The sequence below is a fragment of the Bombina bombina genome, chromosome 6 (genome assembly GCF_027579735.1).
Source record: "Bombina bombina isolate aBomBom1 chromosome 6, aBomBom1.pri, whole genome shotgun sequence".
Lineage (NCBI taxonomy): Eukaryota > Metazoa > Chordata > Amphibia > Anura > Bombinatoridae > Bombina > Bombina bombina.
This window is the reverse complement of record NC_069504.1, coordinates 256,031,642-256,059,085: the sequence shown is the minus strand read 5'-3', so window position 1 is coordinate 256,059,085 and position 27,444 is coordinate 256,031,642. Positions and strand designations below refer to the sequence as shown.

Sequence of the window (27,444 nt, the reverse complement as noted above, 5' to 3'; positions counted from 1 at the left end):
ACTCAGAGCTGTTATCTTGGCAAAGGGAGGTAGCACAAAGTATTGACCAAAAGGGTAAACCTGTGTTACGTTTGCAATTGTTTGACACCATCCATTATATAAGAGACAACAACAATAACCTCCCTATAATTGATATTAAGGCCTATATTTATTAAGGTCTGGCGGACCTGATCCGACAGTGTGGATTAGGTTCGTCAGACCTCGCTGAATGCGGAGAGCAATACACTCTCCGTATTCAGCATTGCACCAGCAGTTCACAAGAGCTGCTGGTGCAACGCCGCCCCTGCAGACTCGCGGCCAATCAGCCGACAGCAGGGCGGTGTCAATCAACCCGATCGTACTCGATCGGGTTGAATTGCGGCGATCTCTGTCCGCCTGCTCAGAGCAGGCGGACAGGTTATGGAGCAGCAGTCTTTGGACCGCTGCTTCATACCTGGTGTTTCTGGCGAGTCTGAAGACTCGCCAGAAACACAGGCCGTCAAGCTCCTTTCGGAGCTTGATAGATAGGCCCCTAAATGTTTGTTAAAGTTGTAATTACTAGAATTTATTTTGATACCCTTTTATGCCACCACAGTAGAAAGAACGGCAAGTTACTCAATTTTGATAAGTGAGTAAGGCCTCTCAAGTACTTTTGTCCCTGCGCAAGGAAACAGTAATTTCTTCTACATAAACATAAGCCCCTATAATGGTAATACATTTTTATTTTTTTAACAATACCTCATTTTTTTCTTTCAGCTTTGTGATCATAACAATAACGGGTACATCTTCTTGACAGATCATCTGCCAGAAATCATTCACGGTGTTAATCATCGGCCCCTGTGTAGCAATAAAAGCCTTTTCTGTACCACCATAACCCTATATATGGTCACAAAGAGGACAAAAATATTTATTATATCAAGATTTCAGTGCGGAAATATATAATAGAGCATCCTGATTTATATACTTACACATATTATTATTATTGTCAGTTAATTGTAGAGAGCCAACAGATTCTGCAGGACTAATGTTACATATATGTAATTTCTTTTGACATACATAAATGTTGTGAAATAAACGCTTAAAAGTTGAAATTATTTCTATCAGAAACTTTGACTCTGTTAGTGGTTTTGCCTAAAAGGTTACAATGCTTGCCAAAACAACTTAATTCCACTGCTTAGTGTACCCAAAAACAGTATCCTGGAAAAATGCTGCCACTGAAATAGCTTACAGCAGGGCTTGACATGTTTGTTCAAAATCTAGGAGCCAGAAAATTTTGGACATTACTATTTTATATATAAGCTAAAGTTTAAGTTTGGCTGTTATTGACTGGCAGGAGGAAGTGAATGTCTTGTGGACAAATCAAGGAGCCAGGGCCTAATTTTAAGCAGCCATTGGCTCCCTTGTGTCTGGGTTTGTCAAGCCCTGGTTTACAGCATATTTGTGTGCTTGAAACATTGATCACATCAATTTAATGACATTGACAAACATTATATATCAATGTATTAGAAATAGATACACAAAACCAGATGTACAGCCTGTCTTTTAAAGGAAGTAGTTTAAAACAGCAACCAAATATACGTCACCACTGACTAAAAACTAAACTATCATGATAAACGTGCCTGTGCTGTTAGTAAATTGTAAAATATGTAGTTATCTTTTTATAATTATTAATATCCGTAGTTCTGTAAACATGCCACCTACAAATGTGTCTAAATATTTCCAACATATTTAATTCTCAAAGGTTTATTTTAAGTAGACTGTCTTAGGGTTATTTTTAATATATAATATTTGTTCATTTGTATTATGTATTAAATGGTGCATTTAATAGCATTTTTATTAGTATTTTGATAAAATATGATAAGCAGTAAAAGGTAATTGGTACTTTTGCAAATATGTTCTGAAAGTACATACATGAAATCGCTGCACATGTAGTAAAACTTATGAGTCTGTTCTTAGAAACACATTATAGAATACCCTGAGGTGTATTTTACTCCAATAATATATGAAAGTATGAAAAACAATGTTAATAAAGTAACTTTGGGGCCTATTTATAAAATGTCTGTCCGACATGATCCGATCAGCGGATTATGTCCGACAGACATCGCTGAATGCGGAGAGTAATACACTCTCCGCATTCAGCATTGCACTAGCAGCTCTTGTGAACTGCTAGTGCAACGCCGCCCCCTGCATATTCACGGCCAATCGGCCGCTAGCAGGGGGTGTCAATCAACCCGATCGTATTCGATCGGGTTGATTTCACACAATCTTTGTCCGCTTCCTCAGAGCAGGCGGACAGGTTATTGGTGTTTCTGGCGAGTCTGAAGGCTCGCCAGAAACACGGCCCTTAAAGCTCCATACGGAGCTTGATAAAAGGGCCCCTTTATCGTATTTATGTAGGTTTCCTCCATAAATTAATTTCAGTTCTTTTCGGTTATACATGTATAAATGCCTATGGAATTAAATTGTATCACACAATTCTCGCCTTAGGAACAGAATGACACTTTCCTCAAGACTATAATTTTAATTTGCAATCTTTCAAACATGAATATAGTCTTTTTAAGGTTGTTGCTAAGTATTTTTCAAGGAGATACACACCTCACACCACTTGTCTGACCTGACCTAAGATGTAGAACATCTTCTCCCTCATTGTGTGTTCTAGCTTGGAAATATTCACCTTCTCAACAGACATTATCCATCGGCTTAAATAGTAGTTTTATAATCCACAGTGATTTGTTTTTGCATTGTGTTTTCATATATATATATATAAATACTGAACATTGTAATTGGTATTTCTTTGTACACTGAACTGATCTCAAGATAAATTTGCTTTAAAGGGACAGTCTAGTATAAATTAAACTTTCATTATTCAGATAGGACTTTTAATTTTAATCAACTTTCCAGTTTACTTTTAGCATCATATTTGTTTTTTTCTCTTGGTATTCTTAGTTTAAACTAAACATAGGTAGGCTCATATGCTAAGCTTTCTAAGCCTTTGAGGGCTGCCTCTTATCCCATGCTTTTTAAATCTCTTTTCAACACAAAGAGACAGAAAGTACACGTGGGCCATATAGATAACACTGTGTTCAGGCACAGGGGGTTATTTAAGATTTAGCACAAAACAATGCTAAATTTAAGACAATAGATAATAAACAGTCACAGTCATGTGATCAGGGGGCTGGAAGAAGGTTCCTAGATACAAGGTAATCACAAAGGTAAAAAGTACATTAATATAACTGTGTTGGTTATGCAAAACAGGGGAATGGGTAATAAAGGGATTATCTATCTTTTAAAACAATAACAATTCTATGGTAGACTGTCCCTTTAACTCTAAGTAGCCCTGTCTGACAATATTCAGCTCATGGTATTTATTGCCTTTTTATTAGAATGCAATCTGGTTTCCTTTCTCTACCTCAAGTCTACCACAACTGGGACACATAAAGGAACAGAACTTAAAAGGACATGAGAACCAAATTAAACTTTCGTTGTTCAGATAATGTATACAATTATAATAGACTTTTTCATTTACTTACATTATCAATTACAATTAGAAGCGGGGATGTAGGATAGGACATTATTGGACAGGACTAAAGTTATAGTAGATAATATTCACAAACATATTTAATATAAGAAATGTACAAATAAGGAATTTACTCATTTAATTCAGTCAAAACTTAGCTTTATTACAACATACAGCTTCAGTATTATCAAATGTACTTCAGACTCTTGGTATCCTTTGTTAAAAAGCATAGCTAAGTAAGCTCTAGAACAGCAATGCACACCTGGACAGATGGTAATTGATGGCATCTTACCATTGACTCATCAGATGTGTAGTGCACTGTTTTACAGCAAACTTTATCTATGTGTTTACTACCTTTGCAGGGGGTAAACAGATATTCATTTTCAAGCAAAAGTGCATTAAATGTTGAAATACATTAGAGCATTTTCTCTTTGCACCCTTACATTAAAAAATTATGTATACAGCCTCATAGAACTACTGTGTAGTGTCACCCATGGATCCCTCAGCTCTGGTTTTGCTTGTTTACTGAAACATAAACAGCACAATCTTGTCCGCTTTTAAGGTCCCCAACCTTTTTTTTTAATTTTTTTTATTTTAGTGTCATCAGGAGGTACAGCCAATGAGAAACCATAGCACCTGTCCTCCTGGAATAGACTGAAGCTGTATTCTGAACTTACACAGGGCCGGACTGGGAATCATATCTATTTTTATATCTAGAATCCAGATACAGTCGAGCACTAGGACCACTCACCTGTCTATTCCAATAGGGTGGGCAGTGTGGATTCTTTTTGGCTGTGCCGCCTGATCAAAAAATAAAAGAAAGTTTTGTAGAGGGGCAGCCCAGAAGTCCTGACAGAGGGCAACATTGGGGGTGTTTGTTTTCCAGTAAACAAGTGAACTCAGAGCTGGGGGGGCAAATATAAGGCTAATTTGTATGTCATAATATAGAGGACATTCAATAGGAGAGATAAGGCAGCACTAAAGAAAAGTTTCAAACATCTTGCAAAACTAAACAGGCAAAATGGTGTATTTTACAAGAAATAGATTTACAAAAGCATAAGTAGTACAATATCTAGGCAATTTTACAACTCCATTTTGTGGAGGTGTTGGCCTTCCTGTGCCATGGTCATACTTACCCTGATAAAATTTGCATTTATATAGGTGCTTAGTGCATCATTTGCATTCTTTGGTTTCAAACACACTCTGCTTACAGGATCTAATCAACAGAAGCAAATAAAATATTTATTTTTGAGGCATTATTCATATTGTTCATGCTAACGTTCCTAATGCTGAAACTATCCCTTATGAAGTGTTTCCCAAAATAACCCATGGAACCCCTTTTGGCCATAAAAATATTGAGAGAACAAAGGATGCAAAAACGTCTCCCAAGGACATTGTAATTGTCAGAGTCAAGACTAAGAACAAAACTTTTCTCCAGACCCACACAAAAGCTCTCCAACACCAACAAACTGCTAGTGAAGACCAGACAACTGCATCTTGTGCATTGTTATGTAATATCAGTTTCCTAAGAAAACAATGGCCTAGATTTGGAGTTTGGCGTTAACCGTGAAAACCAGCGTTAGAGGCTCCTAACGCTGGTTTTAGGCTACCTCCGGTATTTGGAGTCACTCAAAATAGGGTCTAACGCTCACTTTTCAGCCGCGACTTTTCCATACCGCAGATCCCCTTACGTAAATTGCGTATCCTATCTTTTCAATGGGATCTTTCTAACTCCGGTATTTAGAGTCGTGTCTGAAGTGAGCGTTAGAAATCTAACGACAAAACTCCAGCCGCAGGAAAAAAGTCAGTAGTTAAGAGCTTTCTGGGCTAACGCCGGTTTATAAAGCTCTTAACTACTGTACTCTAAAAGTACACTAACACCCATAAACTACCTATGTACCCCTAAACCGAGGTCCCCCCACATCGCCGACACTTGATTAAAATTTTTTAACCCCTAATCTGCCGACCGCCACCTACGTTATACTTATGTACCCCTAATCTGCTGCCCCTAACACCGCCGACCCCTATATTATATTTATTAACCCCTAATCTGCCCCCCCTCAACGTCGCCTCCACCTGCCTACACTTATTAACCCCTAATCTGCCGAGCGGACCGCACCGCTACTATAATAAAGTTATTAACCCCTAATCCGCCTCACTAACCCTATAATAAATAGTATTAACCCCTAATCTGCCCTCCCTAACATCGCCGACACCTAACTTCAAACATTAACCCCTAATCTGCCGACTGGAGCTCACCGCTATTCTAATAAATGTATTAACCCCTAAAGCTAAGTCTAACCCTAACACTAACACCCCCCTAAGTTAAATATAATTTAAATCTAACAAAATTAATTAACTCTTATTAAATAAATTATTCCTATTTAAAGCTAAATACTTACCTGTAAAATAAATCCTAATATAGCTACAAAATAAATTATAATTATATTATAGCTATTTTAGGATTAATATTTATTTTACAGGTAACTTTGTATTTATTTTAACCAGGTACAATAGCTATTAAATAGTTAAGAACTATTTAATAGCTAAAATAGTTAAAATAATTACAAAATTACCTGTAAAATAAATCCTAACCTAAGTTACAATTAAACCTAACACTACACTATCAATAAATTAATTAAATAAACTACCTACAATTACCTACAATTAACCTAACACTACACTATCAATAAATTAATTAAATACAATTCCTACAAATAAATACAATTAAATAAACTAGCTAAAGTACAAAAAATAAAAAAGAACTAAGTTACAAAAAAATAAAAAAATATTTACAAACATAAGAAAAATATTACAACAATTTTAAACTAATTACACCTACTCTAAGCCCCCTAATAAAATAACAAAGCCCCCCAAAATAAAAAAATGCCCTACCCTATTCTAAATTACTAAAGTTCAAAGCTCTTTTACCTTACCAGCCCTGAACAGGGCCCTTTGCGGGGCATGCCCCAAGAAGTTCAGCTCTTTTGCCTGTAAAAAAAAACATACAATACCGAAGCCCCCCAACATTACAACCCACCACCCACATACCCCTAATCTAACCCAAACCACCCTTAAATAAACCTAACACTAAGCCCCTGAAGATCTTCCTACCTTGTCTTCACCTCACCGGGTTCACCGATCTGTCCAGAAGAGCTCCTCCGATGTCCTGATCCAAGCCCAAGCGGGGGGCTGAAGAGGTCCATGATCCGGCTGAAGTCTTCATCCAAGCGGGGCAGAAGAGGTCTTCCATCCGATTGAAGTCTTCATCCAAGCGGGATCTTCTATGGTCATCCATCCGGAGCGGAGCGGCAGGATCCTGAAGACCTCCGACGCGGAACATCCATCCTGGCCGATGACTGAACGACGAATGACGGTTCCTTTAAATGACGTCATCCAAGATGGCGTCCCTCGAATTCCGATTGGCTGATAGGATTCTATCAGCCAATCGGAATTAAGGTAGGAATATTCTGATTGGCTGATGGAGTCAGCCAATCAGAATCAAGTTCAATCCGATTGGCTGATCCAATCAGCCAATCAGATTGAGCTCGCATTCTATTGGCTGATCGGAACAGCCAATAGAATGCGAGCTCAATCTGATTGGCTGATTGGATCAGCCAATCGGATTGAACTTGATTCTGATTGGCTGATTCCATCAGCCAATCAGAATATTCCTACCTTAATTCCGATTGGCTGATAGAATCCTATCAGCCAATCGGAATTCGAGGGACGCCATCTTGGATGACGTCATTTAAAGGAACCGTCATTCGTCGTTCAGTCGTTGGCCAGGATGGATGTTCCGCGTTGGAGGTCTTCAGGATCCTGCCGCTCCGCTCCGGATGGATGACCATAGAAGATCCCGCTTGGATGAAGACTTCAATCGGATGGAAGACCTCTTCTGCCCCGCTTGGATGAAGACTTCAGCCGGATCATGGACCTCTTCAGCCCCCCGCTTGGGCTTGGATCAGGACATCGGAGGAGCTCTTCTGGACAGATCGGTGAACCCGGTGAGGTGAAGACAAGGTAGGAAGATCTTCAGGGGCTTAGTGTTAGGTTTATTTAAGGGGGGTTTGGTTTAGATTAGGGGTATGTGGGTGGTGGGTTGTAATGTTGGGGGGCTTGGGTAATGTATGTTTTTTTTACAGGCAAAAGAGCTGAACTTCTTGGGGCATGCCCCGCAAAGGGCCCTGTTCAGGGCTGGTAAGGTAAAAGAGCTTTGAACTTTAGTAATTTAGAATAGGGTAGGGCATTTTTTTTATTTTGGGGGGCTTTGTTATTTTATTAGGGGGCTTAGAGTAGGTGTAATTCGTTTAAAATTGTTGTAATATTTTTCTTATGTTTATAAATATTTTTTTATTTTTTGTAACTTAGTTCTTTTTTATTTTTTGTACTTTAGCAAGTTTATTTAATTGTATTTATTTGTAGTAATTGTATTTAATTAATTTATTGATAGTGTAGTGTTAGGTTAATTGTAGGTAATTGTAGGTAGTTTATTTAATTAATTTATTGATAGTGTAGTGTTAGGTTTAATTGTAACTTAGGTTAGGATTTATTTTACAGGTAATTTCGTAATTATTTTAACTATTTTAGCTATTAAATAGTTCTTAACTATTTAATAGCTATTGTACCTGGTTAAAATAAATACAAAGTTACCTGTAAAATAAATATTAATCCTAAAATAGCTATAATATAATTATAATTTATATTGTAGCTATATTAGGATTTATTTTACAGGTAAGTATTTAGCTTTAAATAGGAATAATTTATTTAATAAGAGTTAATTAATTTCGTTAGATTAAAATTATATTTAATTTAGGGGGGTGTTAGTGTTAGGGTTAGACTTAGCTTTAGGGGTTAATACATTTATTAGAATAGCGGTGAGCTCCAGTCGGCAGATTAGGGGTTAATAATTGAAGTTAGGTGTCGGCGATGTTAGGGAGGGCAGATTAGGGGTTAATACTATTTATTATAGGGTTAGTGAGGCGGATTAGGGGTTAATAACTTTATAATAATAGCGGTGCGGTCCGCTCGGCAGATTAGGGGTTAATAAGTGTAGGCAGGTGGAGGCGACGTTGTGGGGGGCAGATTAGGGGTTAATAAATATAATATAGGGGTCGGCGATGTTAGGGCAGCAGATTAGGGGTACATAGGGATAATGTAAGTAGCGGCGGTTTACGGAGCGGCAGATTAGGGGTTAATAATAATATGCAGGGGTCAGTGATAGCGGGGGCGGCAGAATAGGGGTTAATAAGTGTAAGGTTAGGGGTGTTTAGACTCGGGGTACATGTTAGAGTGTTAGGTGCAGACGTAGGAAGTGTTTCCGCATAGCAAACAATGGGGCTGCGTTAGGAGCTGAACGCAGCTTTTTTGCAGGTGTTAGGTTTTTTTTCAGCTCAAACAGCTCGATTGTTTCCTATGGGGGAATCGTGCACGAGCACGTTTTTGAGGCTGGCCGCTTGCGTAAGCAACTCTGGTATCGAGAGTTGAAGCTGCGTTAAATATGCTCTACGCTCCTTTTTTGGAGCCTAACGCAGCCTTTATGTGGACTCTCAATACCAGAGTTATTTTTATGGTGCGGCCAGAAAAAAGCCGGCGTTAGCTACGCGGGTCGTTACCGACAAAACTCCAAATCTAGGCCAATATTTCTTTATTTTGCCCCACACAACAGTGTTCCATGAAACACAGTTTGGGAAACATTATTGCACTATACTCAACATTCCAAAGTGCTATGGGGGCATTCTAGTGCAGTCATTGATTGGTCTATGTGCTTCATGCACAGCTAAAGCAGTAGAATGTCCCTTTAAATATTAAAGGGACATTCCGGTCAAAATTTAAATGCACATAGATAAATTACACTGTTAAATAGAAACATATTTGCAATATACATGTATTGGCAAAAATGTTTCTAGTAAAGGTTATCACTGATTTAGTTTTAACATTTGTATCTACATGTGCATGTGAAGCATAGGTAGATATTCCCAGTGCACCCAAATTTTAAATACTGCAGCTGCTCAGAGCATTAGTGGGGCTTGTATCATCTTAGCAATTAACAAATTGAGTCATTACCAGATGGTACAAGCACATTATTCTCTCTGAGCAAGTGCTGTGTTCAAAATGCTGATGCATGGTGCATACTTAAAGGGACAGTACACTGTAAAATTGTTTTTATATGAATGTATATTCAATGACTTGTTATACCAGCTGAAGAGTATAAAATATTTGAGAAATTGCATTTTTCGGTTTATTTGTGTATATGAAGTAGCTGGTTTTGTGCTTTTAAACCACAGCGTATTACAATGGGTTGAGCTTCAGGTAATATCAGCTCTCATTATGTTATCACTTTATGTACACAGACTTGCTCCCTTATCTTATATTTATCTAGAAAACCAAAGCTCAATACTTAGAGAGAACAATGAAAAATTATAATTTTATTACTAAACTATCATGCCCCCCACTGGGAGTGTAATCTCTTCTGCTTGCTGTGTTTACTTAGGCTATTCAATAGAATATACTCCAGTACAGAAACCTTTAGTATAGGTTGGGATACCACAGGTTAAATCAGCTATTTCAAATGCCAAAATAGGGGTAAAGGAGCTACTTGTAAACAATTTAAAACACTCCAGCAGGTAAAATGAATCATTGGGAACAATTTAAAGGGGAGAACATTTTTGGGTGAACTATCCCTTTAAATACATTTTTGAAACAGCTATAGCTTTTATTAGAAACATTTTTGCTAATGTATGTATATTACAAAAACGCTTCTATTCAAAACTGCAATGCATCCATGTGGATTCCAATTTTGGCTGGAATGTCCCTGTAATCAGACTTTGCCACATCCATGAAAGAATTGTCAGAAAGCAAAACACATTAAAACACAATATGGGTGATAAAATAAATGATAAAATTTGCATTACATTACAAAAATTATTTTGAATACAGCTACTTGATTTCTTATAGGTACTTTTTATTTTTTCCCCCTGTATGCCCTGCCTCCTGTATGGGTTCCATTCCTATTTTGATTTAGTCTTTAAAGGGACATTAACTACCCCAGAATGGTTACTACTCACTATGTCATTGCATTTCATCCTGTTCCTGCAGCTTTTTATTTCCTTACAGCCTATGATAGAAGCTGTGCACAATCACAGATCAGTAATTTTACAGCTGTATAATAAGCTTTAGGCTATTGTGCATGATACAGAGCAGGAGCTGTACATGTTTGCACACTAACTACAAGCAAATCATGCAGCTATAAAAAAGTGGTCAATATTACTGATCTGTGATTGTGCACAGCTGTGACAATAATCTGTGATTGTTCCCCGGCTGTGACAATACCTGAGCTTCAAGATGGCAGCCCCCAGTACAAAGCGGAGCTTCAGTATCTGGCACCTTTAAGCTAATAAAACAGGAGAACTGATTTGCAAAGAGCTGCAGGAACTGGACGAAATGCAATAACATAGTGAGTAGTTACTATACTTTTGTAGTCATAATTTAAGATAGCAAAATAACTCATTTGGGGGTCGATCCGATAAAAATCGTCGCCTGCAAAAGTCGGCGACGCCAATATTTGCGCGGGTTTGGTATCCTATATACGGCGTAACCTAGAAGTTACGCGCGTATATTTCTGCCGTCGCCTGTAGTTTTTTGGGCCATAGGCAGGTATACCAAACCCGCGCAGTTTGGTATCCAATATGCAGCGTAAGGACTTACGTGGCGAAAATGGAGAAATCTTACTCCATTTTCACCTCGCCACAAAAAGCAGCCGTAAGAAGCCTTACGCTGACTATTGGAGCCCCGTAACTCCCTAAACTGGCTGCTAAAATAAACCTAACACCTAACGCATGCGCAATGTCTATCTCCCTGTCAACCGCAATCTGCTAAAATAAACCTAACAACTAACGCATGCGCAATGTCTATCTCCCTGTCAACCGCGATCTGCTAAAATAAACCTAACACCTAACGCATGCGCAATGTCTATCTCCCTGTCAACCGCGATCCCCCGCCGCAATCCATAATAAAGTATTTAACCCCTAAACCGTCGCCATCTACATAAACTAACCCCTTACTGTGAGCCCCTAAAACCGCCACCATCTAACTGATCTATCCCCTAATGTGAACCCCTTACACCGCCGCCATCTATATTAAAATTATTAACCCCTAATTTAATCTACCTACCCCGCCGCCAGCTATATTACCTATATTAACCCTAAGTATATTATAGTTAATATAGTTATTACATTATATATATTAACTATATTAACCCTAATTATATTAGGGTTAATATAGTTAATATAGTTACTATAGTATTTATATAAACTATATTAACTCTATCTAACCCTAACACCCCTAACTAAATTCTTATTAAATAAATCTAATTCATATTATAAACTAAAATATTCCTATTTAAATCTAAATACTTACCTATAAAATAAACCCTAAGATAGCTACAATGTAATAAAATAATTACATTATAGCTATGTTAGGGTTTATATTTATTTTACAGGTAAATTGTTAATTATTTTAACTAGGTATAATAGCTATTAAATAGTTATTACCTATTTAATAGCTACCTAGTTAAAATAATTACCCAATTACCTGTAAAATAAATCCTAACCTAAGTTACAAATACACCTACACTATCAATAAATTAAATAAACTACAAATATCTATCTAAAAATACAATTAAATAAACTAAACTAAATTTAAAAAAAAACAAACACTAAAAAATAAAAAAAAGATTACAAGATTTTTAAGCTAATTACACCTATTCTAAGCCCCCTAATAAAATAATAAACCCCCAAAATAAAAAAAAATCCCTACCCTATTCTAAATTAAAAAAAAGTTCAAAGCTCTTTTACCTTACCAGCCCTTAAAAGGGCCTTTTGTGGGGGCATGCCCCAAAGAAAACTGCTCTTTTGCCTGCAAAAAAAAAACACAATACCACCCCCCAACATTACAACCCATCACCCACATACCCCTAATCTAACCCAAACCCCCCTTAAATAAACCTAACACTACCCCCCCTGAAGATCTCCCTACCTTGTATTCACCCCGCCGGGCAGAACTCCTCATCCGATCCGGGCGATGTCTTCCAGCAAGCGGCAGTGAAGTATTCTTCCATCCGGGCGATATCTTGAAGCAAGCGGCAGAGAGTCTTCTTCCATCGGCGATGTCTTTAAGCAAATCGGCATCTTCAATCTTCTTTGTTCGCTCCTCCGCCGTGGAGCATCCATCCGGCACGACGACTTCCCGACGAATGAAGTTCCTTTAAATGACGTCATCCAAGATGGCGTCCGCCGAATTCCGATTCGCTGATAGGATTCTATCAGCCAATCGGAATTAAGGTAGAAAAATCTGATTGGCTGATTGAATCAGCCAATCAGATTCAAGTTCAATCCGATTGGCTGAACCAATCAGCCAATCGGATTGAACTTGAATCTGATTGGCTGATTCAATCAGCCAATCAGATTTTTCTACCTTAATTCCGATTGGCTGATAGAATCCTATCAGCCAATCGGAATTCAGCGGACGCCATCTTGGATGACGTCATTTAAAGGAACCTCATTCGTCGGGAAGTCGTTGTGCCGGATGGATGCTCCGCGGCGGAGGAGCGAACAAAGAAGATTGAAGATGCCGATTTGCTTGAAGACATCGCTGATGGAAGAAGACTCTCTGCCACTTGCTTCAAGACATCGCCGGATGGAAGAAGACTTCACTGCCGCTTGCTGGAAGACATCGCCCGGATCGGATGAGGAGTTGTGCCCGGCGGGGTGAATACAAGGTAGGGAGATCTTCAGGGGGGGTAGTGTTAGGTTTATTTAAGGGGGGTTTGGGTTAGATTAGGGGTATGTGGGTGGTGGGTTGTAATGTTGGGGGGTGGTATTGTGTTTTTTTTTGCAGGCAAAAGAGCAGTTTTCTTTGAGGCATGCCCCCACAAAAGGCCCTTTTAAGGGCTGGTAAGGTAAAAGAGCTTTGAACTTTTTTTTTAATTTAGAATAGGGTAGGGAATTTTTTTTATTTTGGTGGTTTATTATTTTATTAGGGGGCTTAGAATATGTGTAATTAGCTTAAAAATCTTGTAATCTTTTTTTTATTTTTTGTAATTTAGTGTTTGTTTTTCTTTGTAATTTAGTTTAGTTTATTTAATTGTATTTTTAGATAGATATTTGTAGTTTATTTAATTTATTGATAGTGTAGGTGTATTTGTAACTTAGGTTAGGATTTATTTTACAGGTAATTGGGTAATTATTTTAACTAGGTAGCTATTAAATAGTTAATAACTATTTAATAGCTATTATACCTAGTTAAAATAATTAACAATTTACCTGTAAAATAAATATAAACCCTAACATAGCTATAATGTAATTATTAATTATATTGTAGCTATCTTAGGGTTTATTTTATAGGTAAGTATTTAGATTTAAATAGGAATATTTTAATTAATAATATTAATATTATATTTATTTTAATAAGAGTTTAGTTAGGATGTTAGAGTTAGATAGGGTTATTATACTTAATATATATATATATAATATAATAACGATATTAACTATATGAACCCTAGTATAATTAGGGTTAATATAGTTAATATATATAATATAATAACTATATTAACCCTAATATAATTAGGGTTAATATAGTTAATATAGCTGGCGGCGGTGTAGGGGGATTAGATTAGGGGTTAATACATTTATTATAGGTGGCCGCGGTGTAGGGGGATGTAGATTGTAGGCAAAAGAGCAGTTTACTTTGTGACAAAGCCCCGCCAAAAGCCCTTTTAAGGGCTGGCAAAAGAGCTGTTACTTTGGGGCAATGCCACGCAAAAAGCCCTTTTCAGGGCTATTTGTAGGGTTAGACTTAGGTTTAGTGGTAGGGATAGTTTAGTATTTTAGGGGTTAAATAATTTAATATAGATGGCGGCGGGGTAGGGGGATTAGATTAGGGGTTAATAATTTTAAAATAGATAGCGGCGGGGTAGGGGTTCACTTTAGGGGGTAGGTAAGGTAGATGGCGGCGGTGTTAGGGGCTCACTTTAGGGGGTTATAGATTTAGTATAGCTGGCGGCAGTTTAGGGGTTAATAATTTTATTAGGTTGCGGCGGGCTCCGGGAGCGGCGGTTTAGGGGTTAATACATATTTTATTGTTAGGCTAGTGAGGGGGGATAGCGGATAGAGGGTTAGACGTGTCGGGCTATGTTAGGGAGGCGTGTTAGACAGTGCGGGTAATTTAGACTTTAGTCAGGTTTTGTAGGCGTTGGCAGTTTCTAACGTGCCGCAAGTCACTGGCGACGCCAGAAATTTGTACTTGCGCAGATTTCTGGACATCGCTGGTTTATCAGACTTACGGCGTTTTAGCATCTAACGGCGACATATATGGGATAGCTCGAGTTGCGAGCTGAAACTGCGGGCGACGCGGGTTCCCTCACTTGCGCCGCAAACTACGATCTATATCGGATAGACCCCTTGATGCTTAATTCCAGGAGTATTTTCTATAAATATCAGTGTAACATCTTAGTTCCTAATATGATCATTGTGATCTCTGATACGCACACCCTACACCTGATTATCCCTTGATCATTGTTTAAAATTAAAATAGATGTTTAATGATTTTCCTAGTGATCTTTAGTTTTTGGATTTTGTAAGACCCTAACGGATTAGCTGTCTCCAGGTAACACTGACATCGTATACTTTTGACAACCGCTCTATTACTGTGCCTGCATGTCTGAAAGGGCCAAATACTGAGAAGCTAAACATGTTAGTGTATCACTTTATAACAATGAGATACATGAATATTTAATTATCAGTAGCAAGTATACATTTTATAAAAGAAATGGATACAACCTGTTTTATACTTTGTTCTATTGGTGTTAACTATTATTAATCAATTGGCTAAAAAGGAAGCTATAACAAGGAACATTAGTATTCTCTGGTAGCAAAGTAGTTAAAGGGACATGAAACCCAAAAATGTTCTTTCATGATTCCGATAGACAATATAATTTTAAACAACTTTTCAATTTACTTCTATTATTTAATTTGCTTCCTTCTCTTGTTATCCTTTGCTGAAAAGTTTATCTAGGCAAGCTCAGGGGCAGCAGAGAACCTAGGTTCTAGCTGTTGATTGGTGCCTGCTGCATATATATATATATAGATTGTGTAACTCCTACCTTATATGTCTTTATAGCTCAGATATTTTAGTTAAATCTATAGTAATAGAAGAGTCTGGTAAGTATGAGAATAAGGAGAGCAGTTTAATACGTTATATATGGGCACACTATGAGGCTTTACTATGTTTGATTCTACTAGCAAAGAGATTAAAGGGACATAAAACCCACATTTTTTGCTTTTAGGATTCAGATAGATCTTACAAATGTAAAAAACTTTCTAATTTACTTCTATTATCTCTTTTGCTTCATCCTCTATCCTTAGTTCAGGGAGCCGTAATGCACTACTGGGAGCTAGCTAAACGCCAATAAGAAGAGGCATGTATGTGCATCCACCAATCAGCAGCTTCCTAGCTTCCTACCTACCTAGGTATACTTTTCAACAAAGGATACAAAAAACATAATTTATGCTTACCTGATAAATTCCTTTCTTCTGTTGTGTGATCAGTCCACGGGTCATCATTACTTCTGGGATATAACTCCTCCCCAACAGGAAATGCAAGAGGATTCACCCAGCAGAGCTGCATATAGCTCCTCCCCTCTACGTCACTCCCAGTCATTCGACCAAGAATCAACGAGAAAGGAGAAACCAAGGGTGAAGTGGTGACTGGAGTATAATTTAAAGATATTTACCTGCCTTAAAACAGGGCGGGCCGTGGACTGATCACACAACAGAAGAAAGGAATTTATCAGGTAAGCATAAATTATGTTTTCTTCTGTTATGTGTGATCAGTCCACGGGTCATCATTACTTCTGGGATACCAATACCAAAGCAAAAGTACACGGATGACGGGAGGGATAGGCAGGCTCATTATACAGAAGGAACCACTGCCTGAAGAACCTTTCTCCCAAAAATAGCCTCCGAAGAAGCAAAAGTGTCAAATTTGTAAAATTTGGAAAAAGTATGAAGCGAAGACCAAGTTGCAGCCTTGCAAATCTGTTCAACAGAGGCCTCATTCTTAAAGGCCCAAGTGGAAGCCACAGCTCTAGTAGAATGAGCTGTAATTCTTTCAGGAGGCTGCTGTCCAGCAGTCTCATAGGCTAAACGAATTATGCTACGAAGCCAGAAGGAGAGAGAGGTAGCCGAAGCCTTATGACCTCTCCTCTGACCAGAGTACACGACAAACAGGGAAGACGTTTGTCGAAAATCCTTAGTTGCCTGCAAGTAGAACTTGAGGGCACGAACTACATCCAGATTGTGTAGAAGACGTTCCTTCTTTGAAGAAGGATTTGGACACAAGGATGGAACAACAATCTCTTGATTGATATTCCTGTTAGTGACTACCTTAGGTAAGAACCCAGGTTTAGTACGCAAAACTACCTTGTCTGAGTGAAAAATCAGATAAGGAGAATCACAATGTAAGGCTGATAACTCAGAGACTCTTCGAGCCGAGGAAATAGCCATTAAAAACAGAACTTTCCAAGATAACAATTTTATATCAATGGAATGAAGGGGTTCAAACGGAACACCCTGTAAAACGTTAAGAACTAAGTTTAAACTCCATGGCGGAGCAACAGTTTTAAACACAGGCTTGATCCTAGCTAAAGCCTGACAAAAGGCCTGGACGTCTGGATTTTCTGACAGACGCCTGTGTAACAAGATGGACAGAGCTGAGATCTGTCCCTTTAATGAGCTAGCCGATAAACCCTTTTCTAAACCTTCTTGTAGAAAGGACAATATCCTAGGAATCCTAACCTTACTCCAGGAGTAACCTTTGGATTCGCACCAGTATAGGTATTTACGCCATATCTTATGGTAAATCCTTCTGGTAACAGGCTTCCTAGCCTGTATCAGGGTATCAATAACCGACTCAGAAAAACCACGTTTTGATAAAATCAAGCGTTCAATTTCCAAGCAGTCAGCTTCAGAGAAGTTAGATTTTGATGTTTGAATGGACCCTGTATCAGAAGGTCCTGTCTTAGAGGTAGAGACCAAGGCGGACAGGATGACATGTCCACTAGATCTGCATACCAAGTCCTGCGTGGCCATGCAGGCGCTATTAGAATCACTGATGCTCTCTCCTGTTTGATTTTGGCAATCAATCGAGGAAGCAGCGGGAAGGGTGGAAACACATAAGCCATCCCGAAGTTCCAAGGTGCTGTCAAGGCATCTATCAGAACCGCTCCCGGATCCCTGGATCTGGACCCGTAGCGAGGAAGTTTGGCGTTCTGGCGAGACGCCATGAGATCTATCTCTGGTTTGCCCCAACGTCGAAGTATTTGGGCAAAGACCTCCGGATGAAGTTCCCACTCCCCCGGATGAAAAGTCTGGCGACTCAAGAAATCCGCCTCCCAGTTCTCCACTCCCGGGATGTGGATTGCTGACAGGTGGCAAGAGTGAGACTCTGCCCAGCGAATTATCTTTGATACTTCTATCATTGCTAGGGAGCTTCTTGTCCCTCCTTGATGGTTGATGTAAGCTACAGTCGTGATGTTGTCCGACTGAAACCTGATGAACCCCCGAGTTTTTAACTGTGGCCAAGCCAGAAGGGCATGGAGAACTGCTCTTAATTCCAGAATGTTTATTGGCAGGAGACTTTCCTCCTGATTCCATTGTCCCTGAGCCTTCAGAGAATTCCAGACAGCGCCCCAACCTAGTAGGCTGGCGTCTGTTGTTACAATTGTCCAGTCCGGCCTGCTGAATGGCATCCCCCTGGACAGATGTGGCCGAGAAAGCCACCATAGAAGAGAGTTTCTGGTCTCTTGATCCAGATTCAGAGTAGGGGACAAGTCTGAGTAATCCCCATTCCACTGACTCAGCATGCACAATTGCAGCGGTCTGAGATGTAGACGTGCAAAGGGTACTATGTCCATTGCTGCTACCATTAAGCCGATCACCTCCATGCATTGAGCTACTGACGGGAGTTGAATGGAATGAAGGACACGGCATGCATTTAGAAGCTTTGTTAATCTGTCTTCTGTCAGATAAATCTTCATTTCTACAGAATCTATAAGAGTCCCCAAGAATGGAACTCTTGTGAGAGGAAAAAGAGAACTCTTCTTTTCGTTCACTTTCCATCCATGCGACCTTAGAAATGCCAGAACTAACTCTGTATGAGACTTGGCAGTTTGAAAGCTTGAAGCTTGTATCAGAATGTCGTCTAGGTACGGAGCTACCGAAATTCCTCGCGGTCTTAGTACCGCCAGAAGGGCACCCAGAACCTTTGTGAAGATTCTTGGAGCCGTAGCCAATCCGAATGGAAGAGCTACAAACTGGTAATGCCTGTCTAAGAAGGCAAACCTTAGATACCGGTAATGATCTTTGTGAATCGGTATGTGAAGGTAAGCATCCTTTAAATCCACTGTGGTCATGTACTGACCCTTTTGGATCATGGGTAAGATTGTCCGAATAGTTTCCATTTTGAACGATGGAACTCTTAGGAATTTGTTTAGGATCTTTAAATCCAAGATTGGCCTGAAAGTTCCCTCTTTTTTGGGAACCACAAACAGGTTTGAGTAAAACCCTTGTCCTTGTTCCGACCGCGGAACCGGATGGATCACTCCCATTAATAACAGATCTTGTACACAGCGTAGAAACGCTTCTTTCTTTATCTGGTTTGTTGACAACCTTGACAGATGAAATCTCCCTCTTGGGGGAGAGAATTTGAAGTCTAGAAGGTATCCCTGAGATATGATCTCTAGCGCCCAGGGATCCTGAACATCTCTTGCCCAGGCCTGGGCGAAGAGAGAGAGTCTGCCCCCCACTAGATCCGGTCCCGGATCGGGGGCCCTCGGTTCATGCTGTCTTTGGGGCAGCAGCAGGTTTCCTGGCCTGCTTGCCCTTGTTCCAGGACTGGTTAGGTTTCCAGCCTTGTCTGTAACGAGCAACAGCTCCTTCCTGTTTTGGTGCAGTGGAAGTTGATGCTGCTCCTGCTTTGAAATTCCGAAAGGGACGAAAATTAGACTGTCTAGCCTTAGCTTTGGCTTTGTCTTGAGGCAGGGCGTGGCCCTTACCTCCTGTAATGTCAGCGATAATTTCTTTCAAACCGGGCCCAAATAAAGTTTGCCCCTTGAAAGGTATATTAAGTAATTTGGACTTAGAAGTTACATCAGCTGACCAGGATTTTAGCCACAGCGCCCTACGTGCCTGAATGGCGAATCCTGAGTTCTTAGCCGTAAGTTTGGTTAAATGTACTACGGCCTCCGAAATGAATGAATTAGCTAGTTTAAGGACTCTAAGTCTGTCCGTAATGTCGTCCAGCGTAGCTGAACTAAGGTTCTCTTCCAGAGACTCAATCCAAAATGCTGCCGCAGCCGTAATCGGCGCGATGCATGCAAGGGGTTGCAATATAAAACCTTGTTGAACAAACATTTTCTTAAGGTAACCCTCTAATTTTTTATCCATTGGATCTGAAAAAGCACAGCTATCCTCCACCGGGATAGTGGTACGCTTAGCTAAAGTAGAAACTGCTCCCTCCACCTTAGGGACCGTTTGCCATAAGTCCCGTGTGGTGGCGTCTATTGGAAACATCTTTCTAAATATTGGAGGGGGTGAGAACGGCACACCGGGTCTATCCCACTCCTTAGTAACAATTTCAGTTAGTCTCTTAGGTATAGGAAAAACGTCAGTACTCGCCGGTACCGCAAAGTATTTATCCAACCTACACAATTTTTCTGGTATTGCAACAGTGTTACAATCATTAAGAGCCGCTAAAACCTCCCCTAGTAATACACGGAGGTTCTCCAATTTAAATTTAAAATTTGAAATATCTGAATCCAATCTGTTTGGATCAGAACCATCACCCACAGAATGAAGCTCTCCGTCCTCATGTTCTGCAAGCTGTGACGCAGTATCAGACATGGCCCTAGTATTATCAGTGCACTCTGTTCTCACCCCAGAGTGATCACGCTTGCCTCTTAGTTCTGGTAATTTAGCCAAAACTTCAGTCATAACAGTAGCCATATCTTGTAATGTTATCTGTAATGGCCGCCCAGATGTACTAGGCGCCATAATATCACGCACCTCCCGGGCGGGAGATGCAGGTACTGACACGTGAGGCGAGTTAGTCGGCATAACTCTCCCCTCGCTGTTTGGTGAAATTTGTTCAATTTGTACAGATTGGCTTTTATTTAAAGTAGCATCAATACAGTTAGTACATAAATTTCTATTGGGCTCCACCTTGGCATTGGAACAAATGACACAGATATCTTCCTCTGAATCAGACATGTTTAACACACTAGCAATAAACTTGCAACTTGGTTACAATCTTATTTAACAAAAACGTACTGTGCCTCAAAGAGCACTAAACGATTAAATGACAGTTGAAATAATGAACTGAAAGACAGTTATAGCATCAATCCTTAAAAACAACACAACTTTTAGCAAAGGTTTGTTCCCATTAGTAAAGTAACAATAATTAAATTTGAAACATAAAAATTACAGAGCAACGTTTTTAATCACAGTCAATATATAAGTCTCACAGCTCTGCTGAGAGAATCTACCTCCCTCCAAAGAAGTTTGAAGACCCCTGAGATCTGTTAGAGATGAACCGGATCATGCAGGAAATACAAGAGTAACTGACTGGAATTTTTTGATGCGTAGCAAAGAGCGCCAAAAACGGCCCCTCCCCCTCACACACAGCAGTGAGAGAGAAACGAAACTGTCACAATTAAAACAAGCAACTGCCAAGTGGAAAAATAATGCCCAAATATTTATTCACTCAGTACCTCAGAAAATGCAAACGATTCTACATTCCAGCAAAAACGTTTAACATAATAAATACCTATTAAAAGGTTTAATGTACTTTTAACAGAGTAATTCCGGTGAAATACCATCCCCAGAATACTGAAGTGTAGAGTATACATACATGTCATTATAACGGTATGGCAGGATTTTCTCATCAATTCCATTCAGAAAATAAAAACTGCTACATACCTCAATGCAGATTCATCTGCCCGCTGTCCCCTGATCTGAAGCTTTTACCTCCCTCAGATGGCCGAGAAACAGCAATATGATCTTAACTACTCCGGTTAAAATCATAGTAAAAACTCTGGTAGATTCTTCTTCAAACTCTGCCAGAGAGGCAATAACACGCTCCGGTGCTATTGTAAAATAACAAACTTTTGATTGAAGTTATAAAAACTAAGTATAATCACCATAGTCCTCTCACACATCCTATCTAGTTGCTGGGTGCAAGAGAATGACTGGGAGTGACGTAGAGGGGAGGAGCTATATGCAGCTCTGCTGGGTGAATCCTCTTGCATTTCCTGTTGGGGAGGAGTTATATCCCAGAAGTAATGATGACCCGTGGACTGATCACACATAACAGAAGAAATAATGAAATATATATATAATAGAATTATATTGGAAAATCATTTAAATTGCATGCTCCATCTAAATCATAAATTAATTAAAAAATGTTGTGTTTCATTTCCCTTTAAGTTGCAATCATGTGTATTTCTTGTATGTGTGACTATGAGGTATTTGCTGAATACATCGCTGTCACACACTGCTACAATTATACTGTTACCCAGCAGTCATTATTACTCCTTTATCCACCCTGTTGCTGGGTAGATTTCCTTATCAGCTTTATTGACAAGCAGAGGCAGCCATTTTACATGTACTCCTCTCAATAAACAAGGTGTATTTTCTTAATAGCTGAACACAGGAAGCCCAGCATTACTAGCCATCATGTATTTTCATCAACATTTCCACAGCTTGACTTAAAGGTAAACATTAATTTCCTCCGGCAATGGCTGTGCTTAGAAACAGAATTATTTGCAACCTCTACTTAAGCAAAGCACATAGACACTATCTCTGTGCCTTGTACCATGACTATAACCATCAGCAAAACAACCAGCGATCCCCACTTCACCACACTAATAAAAACATTGCATTCCAACTAATTATTGCAGGAAGCATTAAAATAAAGTATAAAAAACAATAAAAGCACCATAACGGGCAAGGTACCCTTCATCTGTAAAGATACAGAATCCTCTTTAAAAGGGGAAAAATGACCAAATCAATATCAAGATTACTGTTGCAGTGATATCCTGATTGTTACCTTAGCCACAAATTAGTTTTTTAGTTTTATTTGACATTTCTAACAGCAGATTGTAGAATACTATAGTCTATAAAAGATGCAACAGGTTTGTAGAGTGATTGCAAGTTACTTAAGGAGAATGCTGATATTGTAACTGTGCAGGCAGATAAAAACTTACTTGGCAATATGGTTTTGTATCGGTTTTTGGTTCCATGACTTGGGACATTAATCTCTTTGGGATCCACAAAATTCATAGGAATTTCCTGTTGGGAAGAAATGGGAAGAGGTTATTAAAACTATTTACACTATTATACCAGTAGGCAATAATTACTAAGGGCCTGATGATCTGAAGATCTCTGGTCCGGCGAGGTTCTCTAAGAAGTCTTGTCATTACCACAAAGTTCCTTTAGAGACATTTTAGCTTGGGAGCTTGTAGTCTTGCTCTGTTGGGTTCTGGATGTGAAGGAGAGACTCTTGCATTACCATATAATGCTCTGGTGATTTATCTTCATGCTGGTAACACCACAGACCTTATATCTTTTTTTAAATCATTTTTATTAGATGGTGTTATTATGAGTGTAATGTATTCTTGATGTGTTTTGTGACACTTTTTTGTTTTGTGGAATAGTTAACCAGTGCTCTGAGGTCAAGATAACCTGACGTAGTTAACTTCAATTGCGCTCAAGCAATTGCATTTACTTTCAACTTGTAATAAGAGGAAAAAACCTGATACGCACAAACACCCGCAATAAATGCCTTTTCGTTTGCATGTAACTGTTAGAGCTCCACTCGTAATCTAGCCCTTTATATTTACACTAGAATGTACAGCTATGCAAAAAAAAAAAATGTGACCAAAAGTAAAAAATTACATATTAAAAGTGGGACTAATATTATTTCTCATTTTGTGCACGCAAAAGTTAGTAATAAAACACATCATATAAAACTTATAAGTGCTCATTTCAGTCATATGATGTAACTATGGATAAATCAATTGGTGCCACTAGTAGTTTTTCTGAGAACTTTTCTCATAAGTTTTATAAACATTGAGATTTTTAAATAAAACCCAAATCCTTCTATTTAAAGGGACAGTCAACACCAGAATTTTTGTTGTTTAAAAAGATAGATAATCCCTTTATTACCCATTCCCCAGTTTTGAAAAACCAACACTTTTATATTAATACACTTTTTACTTCTGTGACTAACTTGTATCTAAGCATCTTCTGACCGCCCCTAATCACATGACTTTTAGTTATTATCTATTGACTTGCATTTTAGCCAATTAGTGCAGTGTCTGCCAGTAGCCACGAGCGTGATCACAATGCTATCTATATGGCCTACATCAGTGTTTTTCAACCAGTGTGCCGTGGCACACTATTGTGCCGTGAGAGATCCTCAGGTGTGCCACGGCAGACTGACAACAGTGTGACATATTTTTTAAACTTTGCTTGTTTTTTACTCCCAGTGCAGGGGTAGTTTGTAGGAGGCATGGCATAACAGCACAATACATACAGTATGTGTGTGTTTGTGTGTATGTGTATATATATGCTGTACTAGGCTACAATGTGTGATTTTTTTTAAATTTTGCAATGGTGGTGTGCCACAGGATTTTTTAATGTAAAAAAGTGTGCCACGGCAAAAAAAGGTTAAAAATCACTGGCCTACATGAGCTTGCTCTCCCCTGCTGTTAAAAGTAAATAAAATAGAGGCGGCCTTCAAGGGCTTAGAAATTATCATATGAGCCTTCCTAGGTTTGCTTTCAACTAGAATACCAAGAGAACACAGCAAAATTGTTGATAAAAGTAAATTGGAAAGTTGTTTAAAATTACATGCCCTATTTGAAAAATGAAAGTTTTTTTTGGACTTGACTGTCCCTTTAAGCAAAGTGTTTGTTGTTATTAGAGTTTGTGATTACTAATACTGCAGTGGTCTAGTGAACACTTCTATAATATTAAAGTGAATAGTACACTGTACAGGGTTTTGAGAAAGGAAGTCACTTCAAAGCATAGATGTAAATTAGTAACTAAATTATGTTATCAATATTATAACACGCAATCAACAATGGAAATCATATATATGTAATATTATTATAAATCTTTTTTTTTTTGTAGTTGTAAATTTTAGGATTAAACTCTGCTCTCTCCAAGAGGCATCACTTCCAGGATCACACTGACATAATATGCTTCTGCTTGACATTTTGTGCTACTATATAAATAACTACTGCGTTTGTGTGAATCTCACCTGCCGAAGGGGTCATGTTGTGATTGGCACTGTGTGTCGCACAAATAAAAGCTCTTTTGAATCATGGATATTTGTGTAGTTAGCTAAAATGTTCATACATAAAAGAGTTAGTCCATTTCACATTCATTCAGTAAAGGGACTTTCAAATTCAATAATACATACTTAATGCATATAAACAATTAAAGGGACACTGAAGCCAAATTTTTTCTTTTGTGATTCAGATAGAGCATACAATTTTAAACAACCTTCTAATTTACTCCTATTATAAATTTTTCTTCATTCTCTTGCTATCTTTATTTGAAAAAGAAGGCATCTAAGCGGGTTTTTTTTATTGGTTCAGACCACTGGACAGCACTTTTTATTGGTGGATGAATTTATCCACCAATCAGCAAGAACAACCCAGGTTGTTCACCAAAAATGGGCCGGCATCTAAACTTACATTCTTACATTTCAAATAAAGATACCAAGAGAATGAAGAAAATTTGATAACAGGAGTAAATTAGAAAGTTGCTTAAAATGTCATGCTCTATCTGAATCACGAAAGAAAACATCTGGGTTCAGTGTCCCTTTAAACATGGCATTACAAAAGCTCTAAAGGTTGATAAGATCAATTCCATGTGGTCACAGTTTTAAAAAAATTATATGTACCCTAACATTTCTTAAGGGGTGCTTCGCTGGCTGTTCCAGATTTGCAAAAGGCTTTTAAAATGTATGTAGATCACTTGCAATTCAGTACATAAAATATAATAGCATATATATTATACACAGATAAAGATGAAGGTCTTAGCTTACTAGCGTTACATTTAAAATACTCTTATGCCAGATAAGATAAACAGTATTGAAGAGATGAGAATGCCAGTGTCTGAATGATGTTACTATTACTAATTAATGTTACAAGGGAGATTGTAGTGGAAAAATGACATGCTCTTATTTATTACAGCATGCATTCTTTACACTATTGAAGCTGCTCCATAAAGGGGTTAAACCCATTTTTAAATCTTGCTTGGAAACCACAGAGAACTGCTGGTCCTGAGCAGGAAACATCCAGTGAGCCAATCAGCAGCTGCAGCTGTGTTCAGCTCAGTCGTGATTACTGATATCTGAATGCAAATAATTCTGTAACTGATATGTCTCCTTAAAGGGACAGTAAGGTGATAATTAGACATTCATGATTTAGACAGAACATACACTTTTAAACAACCTTCCAATTTACTTCTATTATTTAATTTGCTTCCTTCTCTTGTTTTCCTTTGCTGAAAGGTTTATCTAGGTAAGCTCAGGAGTAGCAAAGAATCTACGTTCTAGCTGCTGATTGGTGGCTGCAAATATATACCGATTGTCATTGGCTCACCCATGTGTTCAGTTAGAAATCAGTTTTGCATTGCTGCTCCTTCAAAATAACGATACCAAGAGAATGAAACAAATTTGATAATAGAAGTAAACTGGAAAGTTGTTTAAAATTGTATGTTGTACCTAAATCATGAAAGACAAAATGTGGGTTTCATGTCCCTTTAAACCAGGGCTCTTAAATGACCAAGTGATTTAGTAAGACAATGCATGTATAATATTTCCTGACCCAGCGATTATAAAAAATAAATGAATCTGACAATATGTTGTAAATACACATACCATGAATTCAGTGTGAAGTAAATGGGGGCTTTGGACTGCATCACGAAGTTGTTGTCTGGTCAGGATACGGCTGGCCGACTGCAGATATTCAATGGATACCTTTTCTCGTGGGGTGGGTACCACATTGAAAGGTTCAACAATCCCTAAGCCACTCATATCTAAGGTAAGGGACACATTGGAGCCTCTCCTAATGAAAGAAAAAGAAAAAAGTTTGTAAAAATAAAATGGGAGATAAGGAAATCCATAATCAACAGAGAGTTTGGAAGGTTTCTTACAGCATATCCAATACAAAAAGATAAACTACCTGTAACCTTCAGGTGATGTATCATCACACATTATTTAAATACCAACTGATATACAAGTGGATAATATTATTACCTCTAAATATTACAACCCCATTTTTACATCAAGAAACATGTGGCTGGTCAAGTACATGCCAAGGACATCCATTTTCACTAGTTTGGGGGATGTGAGAGGATCATTGCTAGCAAACTACTGTCTGTATATTTATATTCTTATATGGGAATTAAACCGCTGGGTACAAATTCAGTAGCAGACTTTTATTTTTCCTCCTGTACCAGAAGCTCTCATTAAAGCCATTGGGGTCAATTTAACAACGTGCGAGCGGACATGATTCGCTGTAGCAGATCATTTTTGCCGCACATCGATAAATGCCGACAGCATACACTGTCGGCATTTATCATTGCACAATCATTTATCATGAAATGCTTGTGCAATGCCGCCACCTGCACATTCGCGGCCAATCGACCGCTAGCAGGGGGTGTCAATCAACCAGATCGTATCTGATCAGGCTGATTGCTGTCCGCCACCACAGAGGTGGCAGACGAGTTAAGGAGCAGCGGTCTTAAGACCGCTGCTTCTTAACTCCTGTTTCGGGCGAGTCTAAAGGCCCGCACGGAAACAGCTGCATTAAGGCCTTG

At 38.7% G+C, this 27,444-nt stretch overlaps 1 protein-coding gene across 1 annotated transcript in view; it reads right to left on the bottom strand.

The window, feature by feature from the left end:
- Positions 1 to 27,444, bottom strand: part of PTPRR (protein tyrosine phosphatase receptor type R) — a 524,127-nt gene that overhangs the window by 36,913 nt on the left and 459,770 nt on the right. Inside the window, exons 7-10 of the mRNA XM_053716785.1 lie at positions 26,504 to 26,690; positions 22,815 to 22,899; positions 4,633 to 4,712; positions 718 to 855 (exon numbers count right to left, since the gene is read on the bottom strand). Coding sequence (XP_053572760.1) covers positions 718 to 855; positions 4,633 to 4,712; positions 22,815 to 22,899; positions 26,504 to 26,690 — 490 coding nt within the window. The remainder of the gene's footprint in view (positions 1 to 717; positions 856 to 4,632; positions 4,713 to 22,814; positions 22,900 to 26,503; positions 26,691 to 27,444) is intronic.